This window comes from Crinia signifera, chromosome 2 (assembly GCF_055691185.1).
Source record: "Crinia signifera chromosome 2, ASM5569118v1, whole genome shotgun sequence".
In the NCBI taxonomy this organism is placed as follows: Eukaryota; Metazoa; Chordata; class Amphibia; order Anura; family Myobatrachidae; genus Crinia; species Crinia signifera.
In genome coordinates this window covers 245,392,058-245,411,742 of record NC_139218.1, presented here as the reverse complement: position 1 = coordinate 245,411,742, position 19,685 = coordinate 245,392,058, and the positions used below count along the sequence as shown (strand labels likewise).

Below are 19,685 nucleotides of genomic sequence, written 5' to 3'. Positions count from 1 at the left end.
TTAAGTAGAACCCAAGGAAGAGCAAGGTTCTGTGACAACAGCCTTGTCTATTGGGGACATGGTGTTTTAATTTAACACTTTTGGTGCCTGCCAGCCAAACATACTCCACTAATGATTTTTGGGTACTCTTTACCTAGAAGGGCGCCCATCGCATGTAGCAAAAAAAAAAAAAAATCGCATACGATGCGACCGACGCGATTACTGCGATTTCCCATAGGGAACAATGTTACATGTCCCAATTGACCCAATTTTCCATAGGGAACAATGTTAACAGGCCCACAGAGGCCAAATAGGCACCCTGAAGTGTGAAATGGCCCCCCCAATTGTTAACGCCACCCCAAGATCAACATCAACCCGAAGCGTGGCGAGCACAGCGAGCCCGCGAGGGGCGGCGGTACACGTCCTCCGACCTTTTCATACCCCCACTATCCACGTCGAATAGAAAGTGTGGTGAGCGCAGCGTATACCTGTGAAGGTGTCCGTGTCCCCTCGCCACGCTTCGGGTTGACGTTGATCGTGGGGTGGCGTTAACAATTGGGGGGCCCCATTTCACACTTCAGGGTGCCTATTTGGCCTCTGTGGGCCATTTAACATTGTTCCCTATGGGAAAAATAGTGTCAATTGGGACATTTAACATTGTTCCCTATGGGAAATCGCGGTAATCGCGTCGGTCGCATCGCATGCGATTTTTTTTTCTTACGATGCCCACGATCAAAATCGTGGGCGCCCTTCTAGGTAAAGAGTACCGATTTTTGTGCCCCCAGTGGACAAAAAAAGTAAACACATTATTAAAACAATTTATTTACAGTTCCTTACATAGCGCTTTACAATTCAGAAAAAGTGCGAAAGTGGGGGCTACTTTTTCTCCTCCCTGCACCCGGAAGCTGTGCAGGGAGGAGATCACTGGTCCGGACAGCACAGCAGGAGGCCGTCCGGACACAGGTGAGGGAGGGCATAGCGGATCAGCGGGGGGTGCGCGGGGTGGCGGGGGACGCGAAAGGAAGCCCATAGGCTTCCATGGAGTTATGCCATATGGAACTGGCGTAACCCCCCACAGCGAAGCCCCAGCGGTGGGGCTTTGCTGCATAGAAAACGCAGTAAAACCCCAGAAAACAGGGTTTTTACCGCATTTTTCGTTTGGAGAATCTCGCCCAAAAGGGAGAATAGAACTTGTGGCAAGCGCAGCTAGCCTGCAAGGGGCTTCGATGAGCTCACCCCCCTGTCAGAGTACCGGCAGTCAGTTTTGTGATGTCTGTATACTGACTGTCAGAATCCCTACATTCAGAGATCTATACTACACCTGCCTAGAAGATCTCACGCATGCCCAGCGGAGCCAGCAATATGCTGATGTACTGCATGTTCTGGAGGAGATTGCGGGAAAGGAGGTATTTCACATGCCCACTCGAAATGCAAATACATCTTCGTCAGCAGTGCATGCGGCTTCGGACCGCCGTAATACATCTTCCCTTAATTGCGCCCAATATATTATCCTGGTCCACTATCCCTGTATGGTGATGTACATTCCAATTATCATTGCAGTGTGTGAAGGAAGCAGAATGCATAACTGTAAAGTAGGTCTTAAAGTATATGTAACAGATGTACAAATCATTACCTTTGGCACTTCAAATTCCCAGATGACACAATCTGGTCGTCTTTTTGCGCCATTCTTCTGATTTACAGTTTGAACCTCCTCAGACTTTCCCAGAGCACAGCCACTATCCACAGAGTCCATACTATTTATATCTGAACCTGCACAAAGCACAAGCAAATTCATAACATGAAATCACTGTAACAGTTCCATTGTTTTTTAAAAGGCAGGTAAAAGCCAGATTTGTGCTAAATCTAGTTTAAAGACTACTGAATGGTGGGTATGTGTTCCCTGTGTGACAAACAGTTCTGTCCCTGCTTATATTGTCACCTACCGACTGCTGCAATGACCAGTGGCGCCGCTGATGACTCCCTAGGTGCTGTGCTGCTCGGCGGGCATGTGTTCCCTACATGTAATGTCCTCAATGCAATGCCCCCCCCCCCCCCCATCCCTGCTTGATGCTGCACTGTAAATCCGCATAAAAAAATCCTAGTGTGCGCAAGCACACATTGCCAATAAAGTTGATTCTGATGTTAAGTATGAATACAACAACACCCAATTACCCTACACAAAGCACAATAAATTCAGTTCTTACATTCTCATGCAAGACTTATTAAGGGACCTATCAGGTAGGTTAGCTCAGCTTGACTAAGCTGCAGTCCAAATGGAATGCCACATATGCAAACCTGTAGTAGCACATGTTGTAGTTAGAGCATAGAACCATAACATTTGACATGCACCCTTTGAGTATTTCTGTGAACTATGGTTTATGCTTCCCGGTGTGAGCAGTAGGTGGTGTGACTGTGGATAAGAAAGATTCTTACATCTGCATCATTTTCATTTTTTTAGTTAATACGTCCAGGGTTCTCATATTGGAATGAAGAACCAGGATAAACGACCTCATAAGACCATACAATCCACCCCAGGCTACACTTTGGGCTCGAAATAAAGTGAACAAAGGTGTAAACCTATTAAATAGACCTTGTTCAATTGGGTGAACAGGGAAAAAAGGCTAAATAAGACCCCTATTAAAATAGCATTTCATCTTTCACGTAACCTTCTGTCCTGATCTCATTTTACTTAGTAAAATGTATACAAAAAAAAAAAAAAAAGCAGACAATTGAGTTCCATAAAACAATTAAATAAAAATTACAAATTCTACAACTCACCACCTGAGTGATAAACATCTGCCTCACCAGTCGAATTTTTCATATCAGCAGGAAATTTCTTCACATCCCCATTAATATACGATACAGTCTGATTTTCCACCACGCCAATCTTTTTTGGTCTTTCACTGAACACGTTAATATTTTCTGTTGATAATTCAATGGCCGAAGAACTCAATGAGTCATAAGAGGCAACACCAACATTTGACATTACGGTGCTTTGCAATGGCTCCTCCATGCTGATCCCATCTTCTGATGTACATACACTAATACTTGAATCCTCCATAGCTGCTTGAGATTCATCAAAAAAATCGGCACTAAAGTTTGACAGGGATTGTGTCATGTGCTCTACATTTGGTATAGTTTGCATGATCTCCCTTTGAAGCTCCAAGCAAGAATCATCTGTCAAGACATCATTTCTAAAGTCTTTCACTTGGAACTGTTCTGTTTGTGTATATTCACATGTAGAGTTAAGTTCTGTAAAAACGCCACCAGAATTTATCTCATTTTTGTCCTGTGTAGAGTGCAGACTTTGGGAACCCTTTTGGAAGGGTTGGTCTTTCTTCTCATCAAGTACCTGGCAAGTACCAGATAGATCACTAGCTGAGCCAGACAGGATTTCCTGTTTAGCGGCTATAATTACTTTTGAAATGATGTTCATTGCCAGCTGCTCAACTATTTTGGCCTCATAGTCTCCGAAAAATGCATTGGGAGTCTCTTCTGAGACTGCAGTCTCAAATGGATCTTTTTTCCCCAAGCACTCGGAAAAAGCATTCAGTATATCTGTACATTTACCCTCGCTCACCATTTCCCCAGAAGATGGTTTTACACAGATGTTTGATAGGTCATCTATTGGTAAAATATTACCCTTAATTTCAAAGACTTCTGCTTCCACTGGAGACCACTGGTCTGACTTGGGTTTATTCGATGCCATCTGCTCTGCTCGACTGTATTCTGAGGACTGGAAGCTACAGTGACCTGCTTCTTCTATGGACAATATTTCTGTCTCAGCCACTGTTGGAGGACACTGCACTAGAAGGGACATTTTGACTATGGTTTCTAGCTCACCAGCACATGGCTGGATAGTTTGCTCACTGGAAGGCACAATATGCAATTCTTTAGATAGAATGTTCTGCAAAGCTTCAACGTCAGAGCAGGATACTGTTGGTCTGATACCACAAATGCCTTTATTCTGCAGAATTTCACTTTTTATAGTTGAGTCAGTTACAACTTCCTTCACTAATTTTGTTAGATTTAATGATGTAACAGTAGGTTCCAATATCTGACCAGAAGGCATTTCATACACTTTCTCTATATCCTCAGAACCCAATGCAAAGTCACACACTACAGTATCACTGGTTTTCTTAATGGAACTATGGAGAGCTGACGGTGGTGTTTTGGCATCACAGTTTTCACAAACTGATTTTCCATTCATGTCTTCCAAACAATCCATTAATGAACTTGTTGTTTCAGACTGTTCATTTTTCTGAAAAATGGTCTCCACAGTGCAGTTACCTTCTCTGACCATTTCAATGGAGGAAGATTTTATAGAGAGGTTAAATAACTCGTTTGTTGATGTTAAAAAGTTACTTGTACTGGCAGAATCCCTTGGTTCAGAAGCTGCTTTGGTAGAAGGAAGGATAATTTGTTTAGGTGGTTCACTCCATGCTGCTTGCTCTGCCCCATTACATTCTGGAGTTTGGGAGTTAGCATGATCGCTTTCTCCAGTCTCATTAGCCACTGATAGAGGGTTCTGCAGGAGATGGGACCTTTTGACCACAGTTCCTAGCTCACTGGCGCATGGCTGGATAGTTTGCTTGCTGGAAGGCACAATATGCAATTCTTCAGGTAGAATGTTCTGTAAAGCTTCAATCTCAGAGCAGGATACTGTTGGTCTGATACCACAAATGCCTTTATTCTGAAGAAATTCACTTTTTATAGGGGACTCAGTTACAACTTCATTCACTAATTGGGTTAGATTTAGTGATGTAACAGTAGGTTCCAATATCTGACCAGAAGGCATTTCATACACTTTCTCTATATCCTCAGAACCCAATGCAAAGTCACAGACTACAGTATCGCTGGTTTTCTTAATGGAACTATGGAGAGCTGACGGTGGTGTTTTGGCATCACAGTTTTCACAAACTGATTTTCCATTCATGTCATCCAAACAATCCATTAATGAACTTGTTGTTTCAGACGGTTCATTTTTCTGAGAAATGGTCACCACAGTGCAGTTACCTTCTCTAACCATTTCAATGGAGGAAGATTTTATTGAGCGGTTAAATAACTCGTTTGTTGATGTTAAAACTTTACTTGTACTGTCAGAATCCCTAGGTTCAGAAGATGCTTCGGTAGAAGGAAGCAGAATTAGTTTAGGTGGTTCACTCCATGCTGCTTGCTCTGCCTGACTACATTCTGGAGATTGAGAGTTAGCATGATCGCTTTCTCCAGTCTCATTAGCCACTGATAGAGGGCACTGCAGTAGATGGGACATTTTAACTGCAGTTTCTATATCATCAATACACAGCTGTGCACTTGACTCACTGTAATTTGTCTGTGGCACAACGGACTCAAAAGATGGCAAAGTCTTATGGATTTCTGCTGAAGATCCCAGAGTCTCATTGTGTGAAAGCAAATTTTTGGCACATGAACCAACCAAAGCTTCTTCTGATTTATTTGTTGGCTCCATTCCCTGATCATAGTCCCATACTTTTGCTACATCCCCTGAACATAACGCTAAGTCACAAACCAGAATTTGGTTGGTCTCTTCATTGGCATTAAGTACAGTTGTAGGTGTACCAACATCTCCATCTCCTGCATGGCCACATACTTTTTCAGCTACCTCCTGAAGACCGGAACCTTTTAAGGAATCTAGCAACACATTTTGTATTGGGTACTCCTTTTTCAAGCTATCCTCACCCTTGCCTTTAGACTGGGTTTCAGATAACACACATGCATCTCCATTTAGCTGCTCTGGCTTTTCCCTTGAATTGGTTTGTAATACATTTTTATCAACAAGTTCTTTTAAGACATCTGTCTGCAATTCTGCAGGCAAAACCAAATGCTTGCGTTTCTTTTGCTCCTCTTTCTTTCGGGAATAGAACCACCAATAGCCAACGAGCGCCAGCACTCCAGGCAAGGCGTAGGGGAGAATTATGCGCATGCGTAGTGCCATATCTAAAAGATCCCCAAAGTGATACCTGTTAAAAAAATAAAAAAAAGTTTTAACATGAATGCATCCATATACATATATTTTGTAATTAGTGCCTAGAACAATACTGTTTATCAAAATCTCTTAACCTTTTCACATTTCAGAATGGTCAGACATATATTTGGAGAATTTATTAGTATGCATGATCATTTTGTAATAAAAAAAAAAAAAAAAAAAAAAAAAAGTTAACCGTGCTATTCTAAAATACATAAGAACAGGTTCTCAAAGTTGGTTGTAAGGACCCCACACAGTACTTGTTTTGCAGGTCACCTCACAGAACCAAGTGAAATAAGCTCCACCTGTGGATCATTTAAAATGTGTGTCAGTCAGTAATGAGTGCACCTGTTGGGTGACCAGGGAAATGTGTGGTGTCGTGAGGACCAAGTTTGAGAACCACTGCATTAGATATTAGCTATAAACATACATTTCCATTTATTCAAAGATACCTAGTGGCTGCCATTATAGTGGGAGAGTATCCTTTTTTTACAGCTTAGATAGGAAGTGTTCTAGGGACCACCAACCTGCTGGTATGCAGCCCTGCTCCCCTTTCCCTTATTGTTTCAAGTGCATTCATTCATCCATTCCTGGAAAATAACTAATGGGAGGGTGTCCTATAGACTTCTATGAGGCTGGCCAAATCAGATTTTAAAGAGACTGATGAAACATGCAACCTCCTAAAAGAACCACCTGCAGCACAGTGTGAACCTGCAGTGCCAGTTCAGTGCTGTCCATACATTTAAAAACACACACTTATGCTCTTATTAAAATAGTGTGCCCAGTGCAGAGAACAGTGCTACCCTATGCCCATAGCCTTAAGACTAAGTACCGGCTGCAGTTGTCCCATTTTTTTCTTTAAAGACAGTGCACCGCAGCATTGCAGTTAAACCCTTCAGTGGCCATCTTCTCCAGCCACACTCTCCTCATCCGGAACACCAGTGGGCCATGTCACAATGATTTGGTTACTGGTTCCACAGTTTTAGATGTTAAAGGGGAGCTACCTGGTGGGCTTTTGCTCTAGCCTTGACATTTCATTCATATTACAGTTGGCATTTACTGGTTGGTAAACATTGGTCCAAATAGTTATCACAAAGCCCAAGGCTCCGCCACAACAGTGTCAGTTTCCCACAAGTTAGGTTAAAAAGAGAGTGGTTAGTCACCACTGTGGGAGACCAATTGTACAAAAAGTGTTGAAATTGGTCCAGTGAACACAAAACTTCCAACTAATGTGTGCCAATTGTGGTTAACTACACCTGCTGTCATAGCAATGTCCTGCTCAAACAGGCCACAGGATGGTTCATGCCCAAATAGAGCCTCCTGTCTTAGCACTACACCATGTCTGTGCAGCACTGAAACTGCTAACAAAACAGCCTTCAATAACTAGAACAGTGATGGCTAACTCCAGCTGTTTTTGAACTACACATCCCAGCATGCTCTGCTCGTTTTACCATTTGGTCATGCTGAAAGTGATGCAGGGCATGCTGGTATGTATAGTTCAACAACAGCTGGAGTGTCAAGGTTAGAGCCATCACTGAACTAGAATGTCCACTCACTTGGGAAGACCCTCCCTAGTCAAATCTGTAAGCGATCTCACTACAGAACAAATGTCAGAGACAACTCGCCTTTCAGTGTCTGGGGGATGTGGGCCATGGACAGCCTCTGGTCTTCTCTACCTTTGATGATTTAGGCCTACTCTGTTCTCCTCCCACACTATACCTTAGGGAGTGTACCTCATTTCTATCTGGCATCTGTGTGCACTGTCAAACCCTGCCCTCCAATCCTCCACTACTGACCTTCTGTATGGCTCTGGAAATCTACCCAGTAACCTAGGTCTGCTACCTGTTCCTCGGTGATGGCGAAAAAAACACCAGCCTCTCTATCACATGTGGCATCCACAACAGGGAGGCTGAGTGTTCCCTGCACCACCAAACTTCTGGGGACCTGCTATGCCCACAGCAACTTGATGTGAGGCCCTACTATGGGCAGAAACCTGGAGGAAACAAACACTTGATTGCCAAGCTGCCAAACAAATCCACTGTATTTACCACTGATCTGGCCATTAGCCAACATTTCAAACCAGGGCAATCTTTGTGTCAGGCAATTCACTGTATGGTTCAGCTCTGGGCTACCAGTCTACAAGGGTTTCATGGGCAACAGACACCAGTTGCACAGGAAATCTCCTTTGGGGAATATTTTGTAGGGGCCTCTTTGCCATGCAGGTGACTCTCTCCGCAGAGTCCTCCTGCTGGTCGCCACACTCCATCAGACTGTGTGGAGTGGGAACAGTTTTTGGCTCAACATCACATGTTAATCATGCAAGCCAGGCTACACCCCTCAGATTTGCGGTACGAGTCAATGCAGTCAGAAATGGCCACAATGAATAGATGTGTGCCAATTATTGCAAATGATGGCACACATTGAACAACCCCCACAGCTGTGTGATATTCGGATGTCTGCTGGTAGGTTAATTAGAATTAACAAAAAACAACAACTGTGTGACTAGATATATAGAGAATATAGGTGAGCACTGTGGTACAGACTGACATGAATTATTCTGTATAATACGTGCATTACAAAGATCATTTAGCACATAGGGAGCAGCATAAGTATTTTCCCCATGTATACAGTGACCATAGGTCTCACTTGCACTAGTGAGAACTTAACTTGCTGTTAATTAAGATTATTCAATTGGCAAAAGCTAATAAAACAGACAGGCTTCTGGATTTCTTCAGCCAGCAGAGATCATTCCTCCTGTTCTGCCTTGTAGTAGCGGATGTCAGGCTCAAGACTACAGTAAACAGTCTTAATACACATATCCTTGTAGGGTTTTGCTAGCAGCTCCAGTATCATGTGCTCCAAAACAAGCGAGAGGACACCGGCAGTGTAGATATACTATGAAACCTGACAAGATAAATTACTTCTTAACCTCTTATAAGTCACAAGGAAAGTATACATCTTGACAAAGTTAGGCACGGGTTCTCAAATCCAATGCAAAACAGCACAATATCCTGGAATCACTACACCAGTGGTTCCCAAACTGTGTGCCTAAGCACCCTGGGGTGCCTCAGGACACTTGCAGGGGTGCCTTGGGTTGGTGGACCAGGATTAATTCATAATTATTTATGGTCACTGTACAAGGCAAAACCAGTGCTAGTGGCTGCCAATAATACTATATGTAGACAAACAGAAGCAAATCCTGTCCCTCACCAGATAACTGACATATAAACACAATGCACTCAATTTAATATTTTTCCTCTTGATCAAAAGCATTTGGCCTAGGGGTGCCTTGAAAATATTTTGATGCTCTAGGAAGCCGTGATTCAAAAAAAGTTTGGAAACCCCTGCACTACACTATGGCAGGTATTCAATGCTGTGGGTGAGTGGTGACAGCGAGCAGGACTTCCTGGTCACTGTCACCACTCACCCTGTCAGTATTCAACGCACCCCCCCTCATACGCCAATTCCCCCTCGCTCCATTTTTTGAGTGAGGAGGAATTGGCGTATGCGGCTCCAGAAGCAGCGAGACTCGCAGCTAAATACAGCAGGTTCAATGCATTAGCCGCAGGTCTCGCTGTTTGAGTCACATAGTATAACTAAAATATATTTTTACCTAACATTCCTATAGTTTCCTCTACCTTCACTATAGTCAGGGACCAGGCATCAGCAAGTGCGTACACACTTGCCGATGTCTGCTCTGAGGTGAGCAATGGTAGGGGGAGAGGGGACAGCCGTACTGCAGCATGGCAGTTTACAATGACCCTCGAGACATACTTGGACGAGGGGGGGGGGGGGGGGGGTCGTTAACAGGTAGTGTGCACACCAGCCGATTTTGTCCACAATATCGATCAGATAGCCCTTTCTTAGCGATATTTTGAATAATATTGCCTAGTGTTTATGGGGATTTACAAGAATATTTAAGTCTATAGTGCAAGCACTAGAGCCAACTACAATAAAATGTACCAAAATAGCATGGTCCTTCCCAATTGAAAATCTGCCCCAAGCTGTAAAAGTACATGGGCTTTGTGGCTTACTTAACACATCAACTTTCTCACCAGAGGTGCAATGACAATGTAGGCGTCTACGTTTATAACAGTAAAGTTCAAGGCAATAAAATCTATATAGAAGTTAAAACATTGTTCAAAGATTCTTCTTCTAGCCTCCTGAACATTACTGAAGAAACCCAAGCGATCTGATACTTTTTTTTACTGAAAAATAGCAAAAAATTTTATAAATTGTTTTTAAAACTAGAAAGTCTTAAGGCCCATACACACCCAGTGTGTATGGCCCGGCGGTGAGCACTGCTGCGCGCAGCATCGCCGGGAAAGCCGTTCATCTGCTGGCTATACCAGCAGATGAGCGGCTTTCAGAATGGCTTTGCATAGCGCTCTGCTTTCCCCGCAACGCTATCATCGCTGTCCATACAAGCTGGGCAAAGTCGCCCAGTGTGTATGGACCTTTACAACAAGGTATCTTTTTTTTCATAGCTATCCTCAAACAAATCATTAGCTCCATTCCAAATCTGTCTGAAGGACAAACAAAAAGAACTACCATAGCAAGCAGGTTTGAACTGAATGGCGTACGCATCTGACCAAAGCAACAATTGAATAGCTCAGTGGTTCCCAACCTCAGTGCTCAAGTACCCCCAACAGTTCATGTTTTCCAGGTGTACTCATTCACGGACACATTTTAAAAGATCGTCAAGTGGAGATAATTATGTCACTTCTTGTGGATTCTATTTGGGGACCTGGAAAATATGCACTGTTGGGGGGTACTTGAGAACAGAGATTAAGAACCACTGGGATAGCTCTGACGTGGCACCATCGGGTTGCCAAAACAATTGAATACTGCCCAATATATCAAAAAGTTCTAGCTCAGTTTTTTTATGCTTGCAAGTCTGCACCAGCCTTATTGAAAATGAAAGTCATCCTATTACTTACTTAAATGTAGATCCAACAGTGTCAGAGGAGAAGGTATTTTATTCAATAAAATAATGTATGAGTATGTTAGAGGCATTTGGGTTTCTAGACAATCCCAAACTATTGCACTATGTAGAGCCACATACAAAGAACTCTCAGGAACAATTGAGAAAGCCATTCTTGAAAACTTTCAACAAAAAGGTGCTTATTCAAGATGAACATACAGTGCCTGGTAAAATTATTCACTCCTTTGGCATTTTTCATGTTTTGTTGCCTCACAACCTGGAATTAAAATGGTTTGTTTGACGGTTTGCATCATTTCATTCATAGAACATGCCTACAACTAAAGAGGAGATTATATATATATATATATATATATATATATATATATATATATTTTAAATTGTGAAGCAACCAAATAGGACAAAATAACAGAAAAAAAAAAGTATTCGCCCCCAAAAGTCAGTACTTTGTAGAGCCACCTTGTGGCAATTACAGCTGCAACTAGCTTTGGATAAGTCTGTATGAGCTTGCCACTGGAATTTTTGCCCATTCTTCAAGGCAAAACTGCTCCATCTCCTTCATGTTGGATGGTTTTCACTTGTGAACAGCAATCTTCAATTGGATTGACATTTGGGCTTTGACTAGGCCATTCAAAACACATTTAAATGTTTCCCCTTAAACCAGGGCTTGACAAATCTTGGGGGCCAGGTCCCCATGGCACCCACATTTTGCTTTCTGGTGACCAGTTCCCAACACTCATATCTGACCAAAATTAGTGACCCGGTCCCGAATACTGCGGTGGCAGCTTCCGATAATCCCCATCAGACCTGCCTGACATCATAATGTGCCCTCCTCCTGCTCCACATGAGGGCATGCCGCAGTTTCCCACTGAGGTGTTGGAGAGGTCCCAGCAGCACAGCACTGAAGGCAGCCAGTCCAGTGTGCCCAGGTCCCAGGAGCAGCTCAGCTGGCTGCCAGAATTGCAAGGTGGCCCACCAGTCTGACAGCTTCGGCCCCAGCTTAGTCTCCCCCAAAGTTAGAAGACAGGCTCTGCGTTTGCGCAGGCCATTGCCACTCCCACCACCCACAGAATTGCAGAGCCACTGACCTGAGAGTCTCAGACAACGATTCTGACCGACAGAAGAAGGCGGGCATCAATGACACTGTCAGTGAGTGACATTGGCACAATTAGAGTCTGTCACTGTGTGAGTAACTGTTCAAAAGAATGTAAAGTAATCAGTAATGTAGACTAGTAGTAATACAATTATAGTTAGCCAAGGAGATAATGTGGGCATGGGTGACATACATTATGTAATTAGGATTCATATGCAGACCTAGCTCCTGGTCCAGTTGTCTTCTTGCTTTTAATATTTTCACTCACATGATCTCCTTGGCGAACTGTAATTGTATTACTAGATTAATATGTTCATATGTGTAAGGGCTGCACACAATATGGCTGATGTTAATACGTGTAGGGGTACTTTAATTATGTCTGGCTCATAGGGCAGTATTCAATGAGGCTTATTAGTCATGGTAAATGTGTGCTATTTTCATGCTCCAAGGTGAATCTTTTTACAGAAGAAGTGAATCACCCTATTCAACGTGCAATATTCGCAGACGGCGAACAGTGAATGACTGACAATTCACCGTCTGATAGTCTCCGCAATTCGCTGTGGTTTTCAATGTGATTCGCCATAAGTGTATTCAATGATCAGATGGCGAATTGCTTCCTAAGTGTTTTTCGCTGTGTGTCACCGTGTAGCAATCACCATCTTTTTATGCACGAACATGTGAACTTAAACAAAAAAAAAACAGGAATTTTATTAAGTTAAGGGGCATGCTATTTTTATGCTTACAGTACATGAATATATATTTAATAAAAAAAAAAAATTAAAAAAAAATTTCTCCCTGGGTTAAGAATCGCTGTCAGGGGCAGCGAACCCCTGCGGCATTGAATACTGTGACAGCGAGGGCTGGCAGCAAAGGCTCCAGCCCTCCGGAACACGGCGACAGGATTCGCTGCACATGCCGAGTATTCACATTGAATACTGCCCATACACTTTCATTCTGGCTCCTAGATTTTTTTAAAAAAATGTGTCAAGCCCTGCCTTCAGCCACTTGAGTGTTGCTTTAGCAGTATGCTTCGGGCCATTTTACTGCTGGAAGGTGAACTACCGTCCTAGTCTTAAATCACAGGCAGACTGAAACAGGTTTTGCTCAAGAATATCCCTGTATTTAGCACCATCCAACTTTCCCTTGAGTTGAATCACTTTCCCAGTACCTGCTGCTGAAAAGCATCCCCACTGCCACCACCATGTTTCACTGTGGGGATAGTGTTATTGGCGTGATGGGAGGTGTTGGGTTTGCACCAGACATAGGGGGGGATGCTCTAACATCCGCGCCCCCTTACAGCCGCACAACGCCGGCTACCAATAACATAATTATCGCATATGCTCTAAAATATGCGACAATTATGACAAAAGACCGCTCTTGCGTTAAGAGCTGTGTTTCGCGGTGAGACGGCGATGCGCGGTAGGTCCCGGCAGCTCCCCCTCCCTGCACCCAATGATTTTCAGCGCAGGTAGGAGGTGGTCACAGGTCAGGGCAGCACAGCGCTGTGTTGCCCGGACACAAGCCAGCGCAAATCAGCGGTGATCGGTGCAGGGCGGGTCACGTTAAGAAACAGTGCGGGTTTTGCTGCATATCAAAATGCGGTAAAAACTCTGATAACTGGGTTTTTACAGCATTTCTGTTTTAGAGAATCTCCCCCATAGCATTTTCCTTGGTGGCAGAAGTGTTCAATTTTAGTCCCCTATGACATGACCCAAGCACCTTCCTTCATACATTTGGAGAGAGTCGCCCACATGCCTTTTGGCAAACTCAAAACGTGCCTTTTTATTTTTAACACTAAGTAATGGGCTTTTTCTGGCCCAACTTTATGGAGTGTATGGCTTATTGTGGTCCCATGCACAGATACACCAGTCGTTGCTGTGGAACTCTGCAGCTCCTTCAAGGTTATCTTTGGTCTCCGTGCTGCCTCTCTGATTAATTCCCTCCCTACCCGGTCTGAGTTTTGGTTGTGATACCATGTTCTTTGAATTTGAAGAGAATTAATTTGATGGTGCTCTGAGGGAAATCAAAGAATTTTATTTTTATTTTTTTTACCCAACCCTGACTTACTTCTCAACAACTTTGTCCCTGACTTGTTTTTAGAGCTCCTTGGTCTTCATGGTGTGATGCCTCTTGCTTAGCGGTGTCGCAGCCTCTGGGACCTTTCAGAAAAGGTAAGTTTACTGAAAGATCAAGTGAATTTAGGTTGCACACAGGTGGACTTAATTTCACTAATTATGTTAACTTATGAAGGTACTTGGTTGCATTGAACTTTTGAAGGGCTTTATAGCAAAAGGGGGTAAATACATAAGCACTTTTTTTATAAATATTTTTCTCATTTCACCTCACCAATTTAGACTATTTTGTGCAAATCCGTCACAAAATCAGAAAAAAAAAAGAAACCATTAAAGTTTGTAATGTAACAAAACAGGTAAAAAGCCAAGGATGAATACTTTAGCAAGGCACTATAGATTTTATTTCCCATGTTGCATTTTACAAGGATATACACAAAACAGCTGCTCTTTTATAGCCTAGGCCCACCAAGTTAGATATTTTTCAACTAACAAAATTATTGAAAGAAGGGGCAGTATAGATTCAGCTTTGCCATCAATGCAGTCTATTCAATGCAGCACAATGAAAATTGCACCGAAAGGGAGCTCCCAGAATTATTTAAAACCAACATGCTGTGAAGTCTGACAAGTAGAGGGGTGCAAGTAGAAACCCAACAAAACTAAATCTGCAATGCTGTTGTGGCCTACCAAGAGAAAACAAAACTTCCTTGAGGTTACCCTCCTATTTTAGGCGCTGTGTATCATTTAATGTGAATATATGAAATTTATTGCATTTTTTTTTTTTCTATAAAAATAAAAAAAGAAACTCCCTGGTATGATTTCAGCTGCAGACGGGGTAGTGTAACTGTGCGATCACACCTAGTTAGAAGGAAACTACCCCACACAGATGTGGGTTTACCTTCTATAGAACAGCAAAGAGATAAAAATCCCAGTGTCTGCGCTTTTGTCTGTATAGGGTGCAATATGGCTGAGTCACCGTTCCACACAATTTAATAAATGATTATTTAATGATTTGTAAAAAAAATCTCATTTATAAAACATATCAAAAAATACAATAAATAATTTTCACACAATATAAAATATTATTGAATATTAGATGGATAAATGGACAATGCTCATATAATTTAGGTGGCCACCTATTTCTGTTGGTTTATATGCAAGCTATAACAATTAATGAAAATAAATAATAAAAAAAAAAAAATTATATATATATATATATATATATATATATATATATATATATATATATATATATATATATATATATATATATATATATATATATATATATATATATATATATATATATATATATATATATATATATATATATATATATATATATATATATATATGTGCATAAAAATTATATAAGATAAAAATGAATGTCCCCGGGATTTATTCAAATTCCATATGTGAATATGAATATAGATTGTCCACCAGGTTGCCAATAAACTACTCGGTCTCCAAGCGTATTTGGTTATTCAGCAGGAATAATATTTCCACATATGTGGTACTCACAGACTCCAGTAAATATTTTGTAGCAAGATGGAAAGAAGCAGGGAGACTGAGGGACGATTCCGTGAAGTGTTTACTGCCCCCAGCGCTGCTACCTGCTAATTTGCGGTGAATGCAAGATGAATTGCCAGGTAAGAGAACCACCTGAAAACCAGCAGTGTGATGTCAGTCCGGTACTGCTGCGTCTCTCACCCGCAGCAGTGGGTGGTCTCACCTCCGGCTAGTGCGGTGTGTCCATGGGGCGTACTGTGCTGCGTCTCTCATCCGCTGCACAGTTGATGGTAACAACAAAGCTGGAACTCTGTGTCCGTGTAGTGGCCGCCTGTGTAATCGATGTCTCTGGCGGAATTGGCAGTGAGTACAAGCGTATGGGACAACAATGGTGGACTTCACAGGAAAAAGTAACTCCTCTCCACGGGTGCCAGGATCCTCGAACTAGTTTCGCTCCAATGTGAGCTTTTTCAAAGAGTATGGGATTTTTATCTCTCTTTGCTGTTTTGTGGCATAAAACTGTGTGCTAAAGTCAGAGAATGATGGTTCTCGCAACTTAACACCCGTGAGTAGCGGAAGTCTCAGACATAAGAGCACATGGATGTGAATAGCTCTGGGAGCTCCCGTAAGGCACTGTTCACAGCGCACTGAATTGAATAGACCTCAATAATATTATAGGTTGAGATTAAACAATTTTTTTTATACACAATATAAAACAAATCTTTTTTTGAAGCAGCCTATTACACAAAATCACTGAAAATCTGCCGAATGCGAATTTTATTTTATTTTTTTAAAGGCCTCATTCTACCTAGTGCAGACCTGGCCAACATACGGATCTAAAGCTGTTAAACTACAAGTACCATCATGCCTTGCCACAGGTTTGCTATTAGGGATTGCTGAAACTGTGGCAGAGCATGTTGGGATTTGTAGTTTCAAAGCAGCTGGCGAGCCACAGCCAGGCCTGACCAACTGGATAAAGATTATTTTAATATGCCAGATTGTCGACTTGCTGTCTGCAGTTATTTTTAGAGCTCAGATAATGACCACCGGCTGTCTGAACAGATTTTTTTTAGAGCTCAGATACTGTCCCATTTACTGTGACTGGACAGATATGTTTGCATCAAAGTGATGACCACTTGCTGGCTGGATAACCTAAGTGACTTGCAGCCAGCTCTACCAATATGCTAAGAGAATGCACTACTCACTCTACAGCGTTACACTGGCTTGACTATTTCTGTTGCCAACCATGCTCTGCTTTTTATAAGGGTGGGAACTGTAGTAGTGCCGAGTTTGAAATTCACCAGCCGCTCGGCACGGTGATACAACCAATAAGTCACACATCATGTATGAAACGTCAATAAGGCACAGCTTTCCAAATGCTGCACAGTGCCAGACAGCAGGTGAATTTTGCTGGGTGGACCAGTCAAGGACAACCACGTAAGAGAACACTGGTAATATAGGCCCGAGACAGAATCTCTGTGTTCCAAGAGATAATTCTACAAAAACTCTGCATGGTCTATTTCAGGAAATAGATGACAGGATGTATTAATTTTGTTTAATCATTAAGCTACTAATTTATATTGATTTAAAATAAATATGAAGTGGTAGTGACTTGTAATTAAAAATTCTAAGAGACAAACAATTGTCAAGTATTTCCAAGTTCTTCTGTCTTTTTATAAAAATGTGTGTATGACCTAGAAATACTAAGAACTCTAAATAATATATTATCACAGTAATACCCCGTTCCCACTGCAGGCAAATTCCCGGGTCGACCCGGAAATTTGCCTTTTAACACGTGTTTTATTTTGCAGTGTGAACGGGTCGCATACCCGGATCTCATACAAACCCTTCTTTTTACCAGTGTTTGAGATCCGGGTATGCAGACACCGGTTGACCCATTTTCACTGCATAAAAACCCATGTTAAAAAGGCAACTTACCGGGTAGAACTTCTCCACCCGGGAATTTGCCGTGCAGTGAGAACGGGGGTCCGTCCCTGCAGTCCCCGGCATTTTAATCGCAGTGAGAACACGGTATTATAGAATGTATCGTTCTATCAACTATCAGGTGATTCTGAACTAGTGTCTGTCTTCATGTCACAGTACCTGATCTCCAATGACACTACATAATTCATGCTTCCTATACTGAAGCTGAATAGCTAGACTTAAATGTGCACCAAAGGTTTCACTCACATGTGATAAGAAAACTAGCATTTGTAGGCTTTTGCAAATACATGGCTGTGCCAGCTGCCACTACAAACAAACCTTCTAACCTTGTAAAAGAACACTGCATTTCACACAAGTCAACAACTGGACACTTCGAAGCAATGCCCTAACGGCTAGCTTTATTGACTTAGTAGTGGCAGAAACAACGAAGTACTACAAGATCCATTACATATGACTAGATAGTCATTGAGCAGATAATGGAGATGCAATTCAGTCTACATAAAAACACTTGTTGATGGCTGATAAATTATAAGAGCTCATGTAGTCTTACCTTATTTTTAAGTACAACCTCAAGCCTATTTGATCCTTCGTAATGGTCAGGAACCAAGCATGTTTAAATGGCTTTACTTTCTAAAGCAGATTACATTAGTAGATATAGAAATAAAGGGGGATGAACTACTGCGATCACTTTGATGTTATGTTTTTCAGGCGCTGCTGAGCCTTAAGGGTTTCCCAAACCCTTAGAGGATCACCTGAACCCCTGTCGGGAATCTCACTGTAGTGACACGTCACTGAAAAAATCCCCACCTGAGGGACCCCATATAGGTGTACCGTGAAACACCAAGTAAAGTAACACCCGTTATCCACCACGTAATCAATTTAAGCAATAAAAAACATTCAAATTTACACAAACTGTTCCACTCAAATTCTTATACACACACTAAAACAAGAATTCACAACACAAAAGGTAGCGCTGTAGCCCACCCAATTTGTATATTAGTAGATATATCTTCAGATCTATTTACAGACTGATCAGGCAGCATGTTCTTCATACACACTGCCCAATCAGACAGGACTGATAACTCAAATGGGTGGGAGCAGCGGCTGATTCACAGTTCAGCTGCGCTGCCCGGACCCAGGGAGAGAATGTTTTTTTTTTTTTTTTAGGGAGTGCTCCCATAAAAAATACTCGCCCAGTGGGGAGTGCTCCTTAAAAAATAAACTAAAAAACACACACCACGGAAGGGGTTAACTTGAAAAACGATAAAATGGAGAGTAATAAATGACAAGCCAATCAGCCCCTAACTGCCATGTCACAGGCTGTTTGAAAATGGCAAGTAGGAGCTGATTGGCTGGTGGTTTATCACTCTCCATTTTATCACTTTTCAAGGATTAGTACATCTGGCCCTAAGTGATATTTTAAATGACATCAATCATTTTGCCCCTTCTGAGTGATATCATCTCTAATAAGTGCTTAGCGTGTATGCTCAATATCGTCAACCATGTGTATTTCTGCACAGTGTTAACAATGTCCTGCATGTACAGACAATGTACACATTGTCAACAAGGACCATGCTGCAGAATGCAGTATAGCCCCAGCTTGTCACATGTGTATGCACTTGATGCAGTCATCCTACCGCCATTATCGCAGCTTAACATGTAATCTCCACCAAAAAAAATAAAAAAAATCTCTAGGAATGCCTTGCAGCAGCTGAAAGTGACAAAACTGTACACTAGCCATGGCATTAAAATAAAAAATGAGAAAAGAAAGCAGTTTTAACAAAAAGTGTGGTGTCGCATATAAATAAGTAACAAGAAAAAGGAAAGTTTGACTATATCTATATACATATATACACACACACACACACACACACACACACACACTATATTCAATTTTGCTGTGATAATTAGTTATTATATTATTTCCTTCCTTTCAAATCAAGGTGTTAACATTGGTGTATCTAAACGTATTTTGGGGTAAAAAAGGATTCCCCGACCCCTGATCTATTGCAAATGTATGCAATGCTATATCACTGATAGTGGGTTTCTTATACAAAACCAATAAAAAGATTTCCTTTAAAAAAAAAAAAAGTGACTGATAGAAGAATGTGAAAAATCACAAACAAAAATACAGGAGGCTAACACATTTTGAATTCAGTCATCTAA

The 19,685-nt window shown here is 41.8% G+C and overlaps 1 protein-coding gene across 4 annotated transcripts in view; it reads right to left on the bottom strand.

Annotated features, from left to right (window-relative positions):
* The window catches only part of AKAP1 (A-kinase anchoring protein 1), a 39,304-nt gene that overhangs the window by 18,136 nt on the left and 1,483 nt on the right, over positions 1-19,685 (bottom strand). For all 4 annotated transcript variants that reach the window (XM_083174186.1, XM_083174184.1, XM_083174185.1 and 1 more), the window contains exons 2-3: positions 2,758-5,957; positions 1,613-1,749 (exon numbers count right to left, since the gene is read on the bottom strand). In XM_083174186.1, coding sequence (XP_083030312.1) covers positions 1,613-1,749; positions 2,758-5,932 — 3,312 coding nt within the window. In that variant the 5' untranslated portion in view covers positions 5,933-5,957. The remainder of the gene's footprint in view (positions 1-1,612; positions 1,750-2,757; positions 5,958-19,685) is intronic.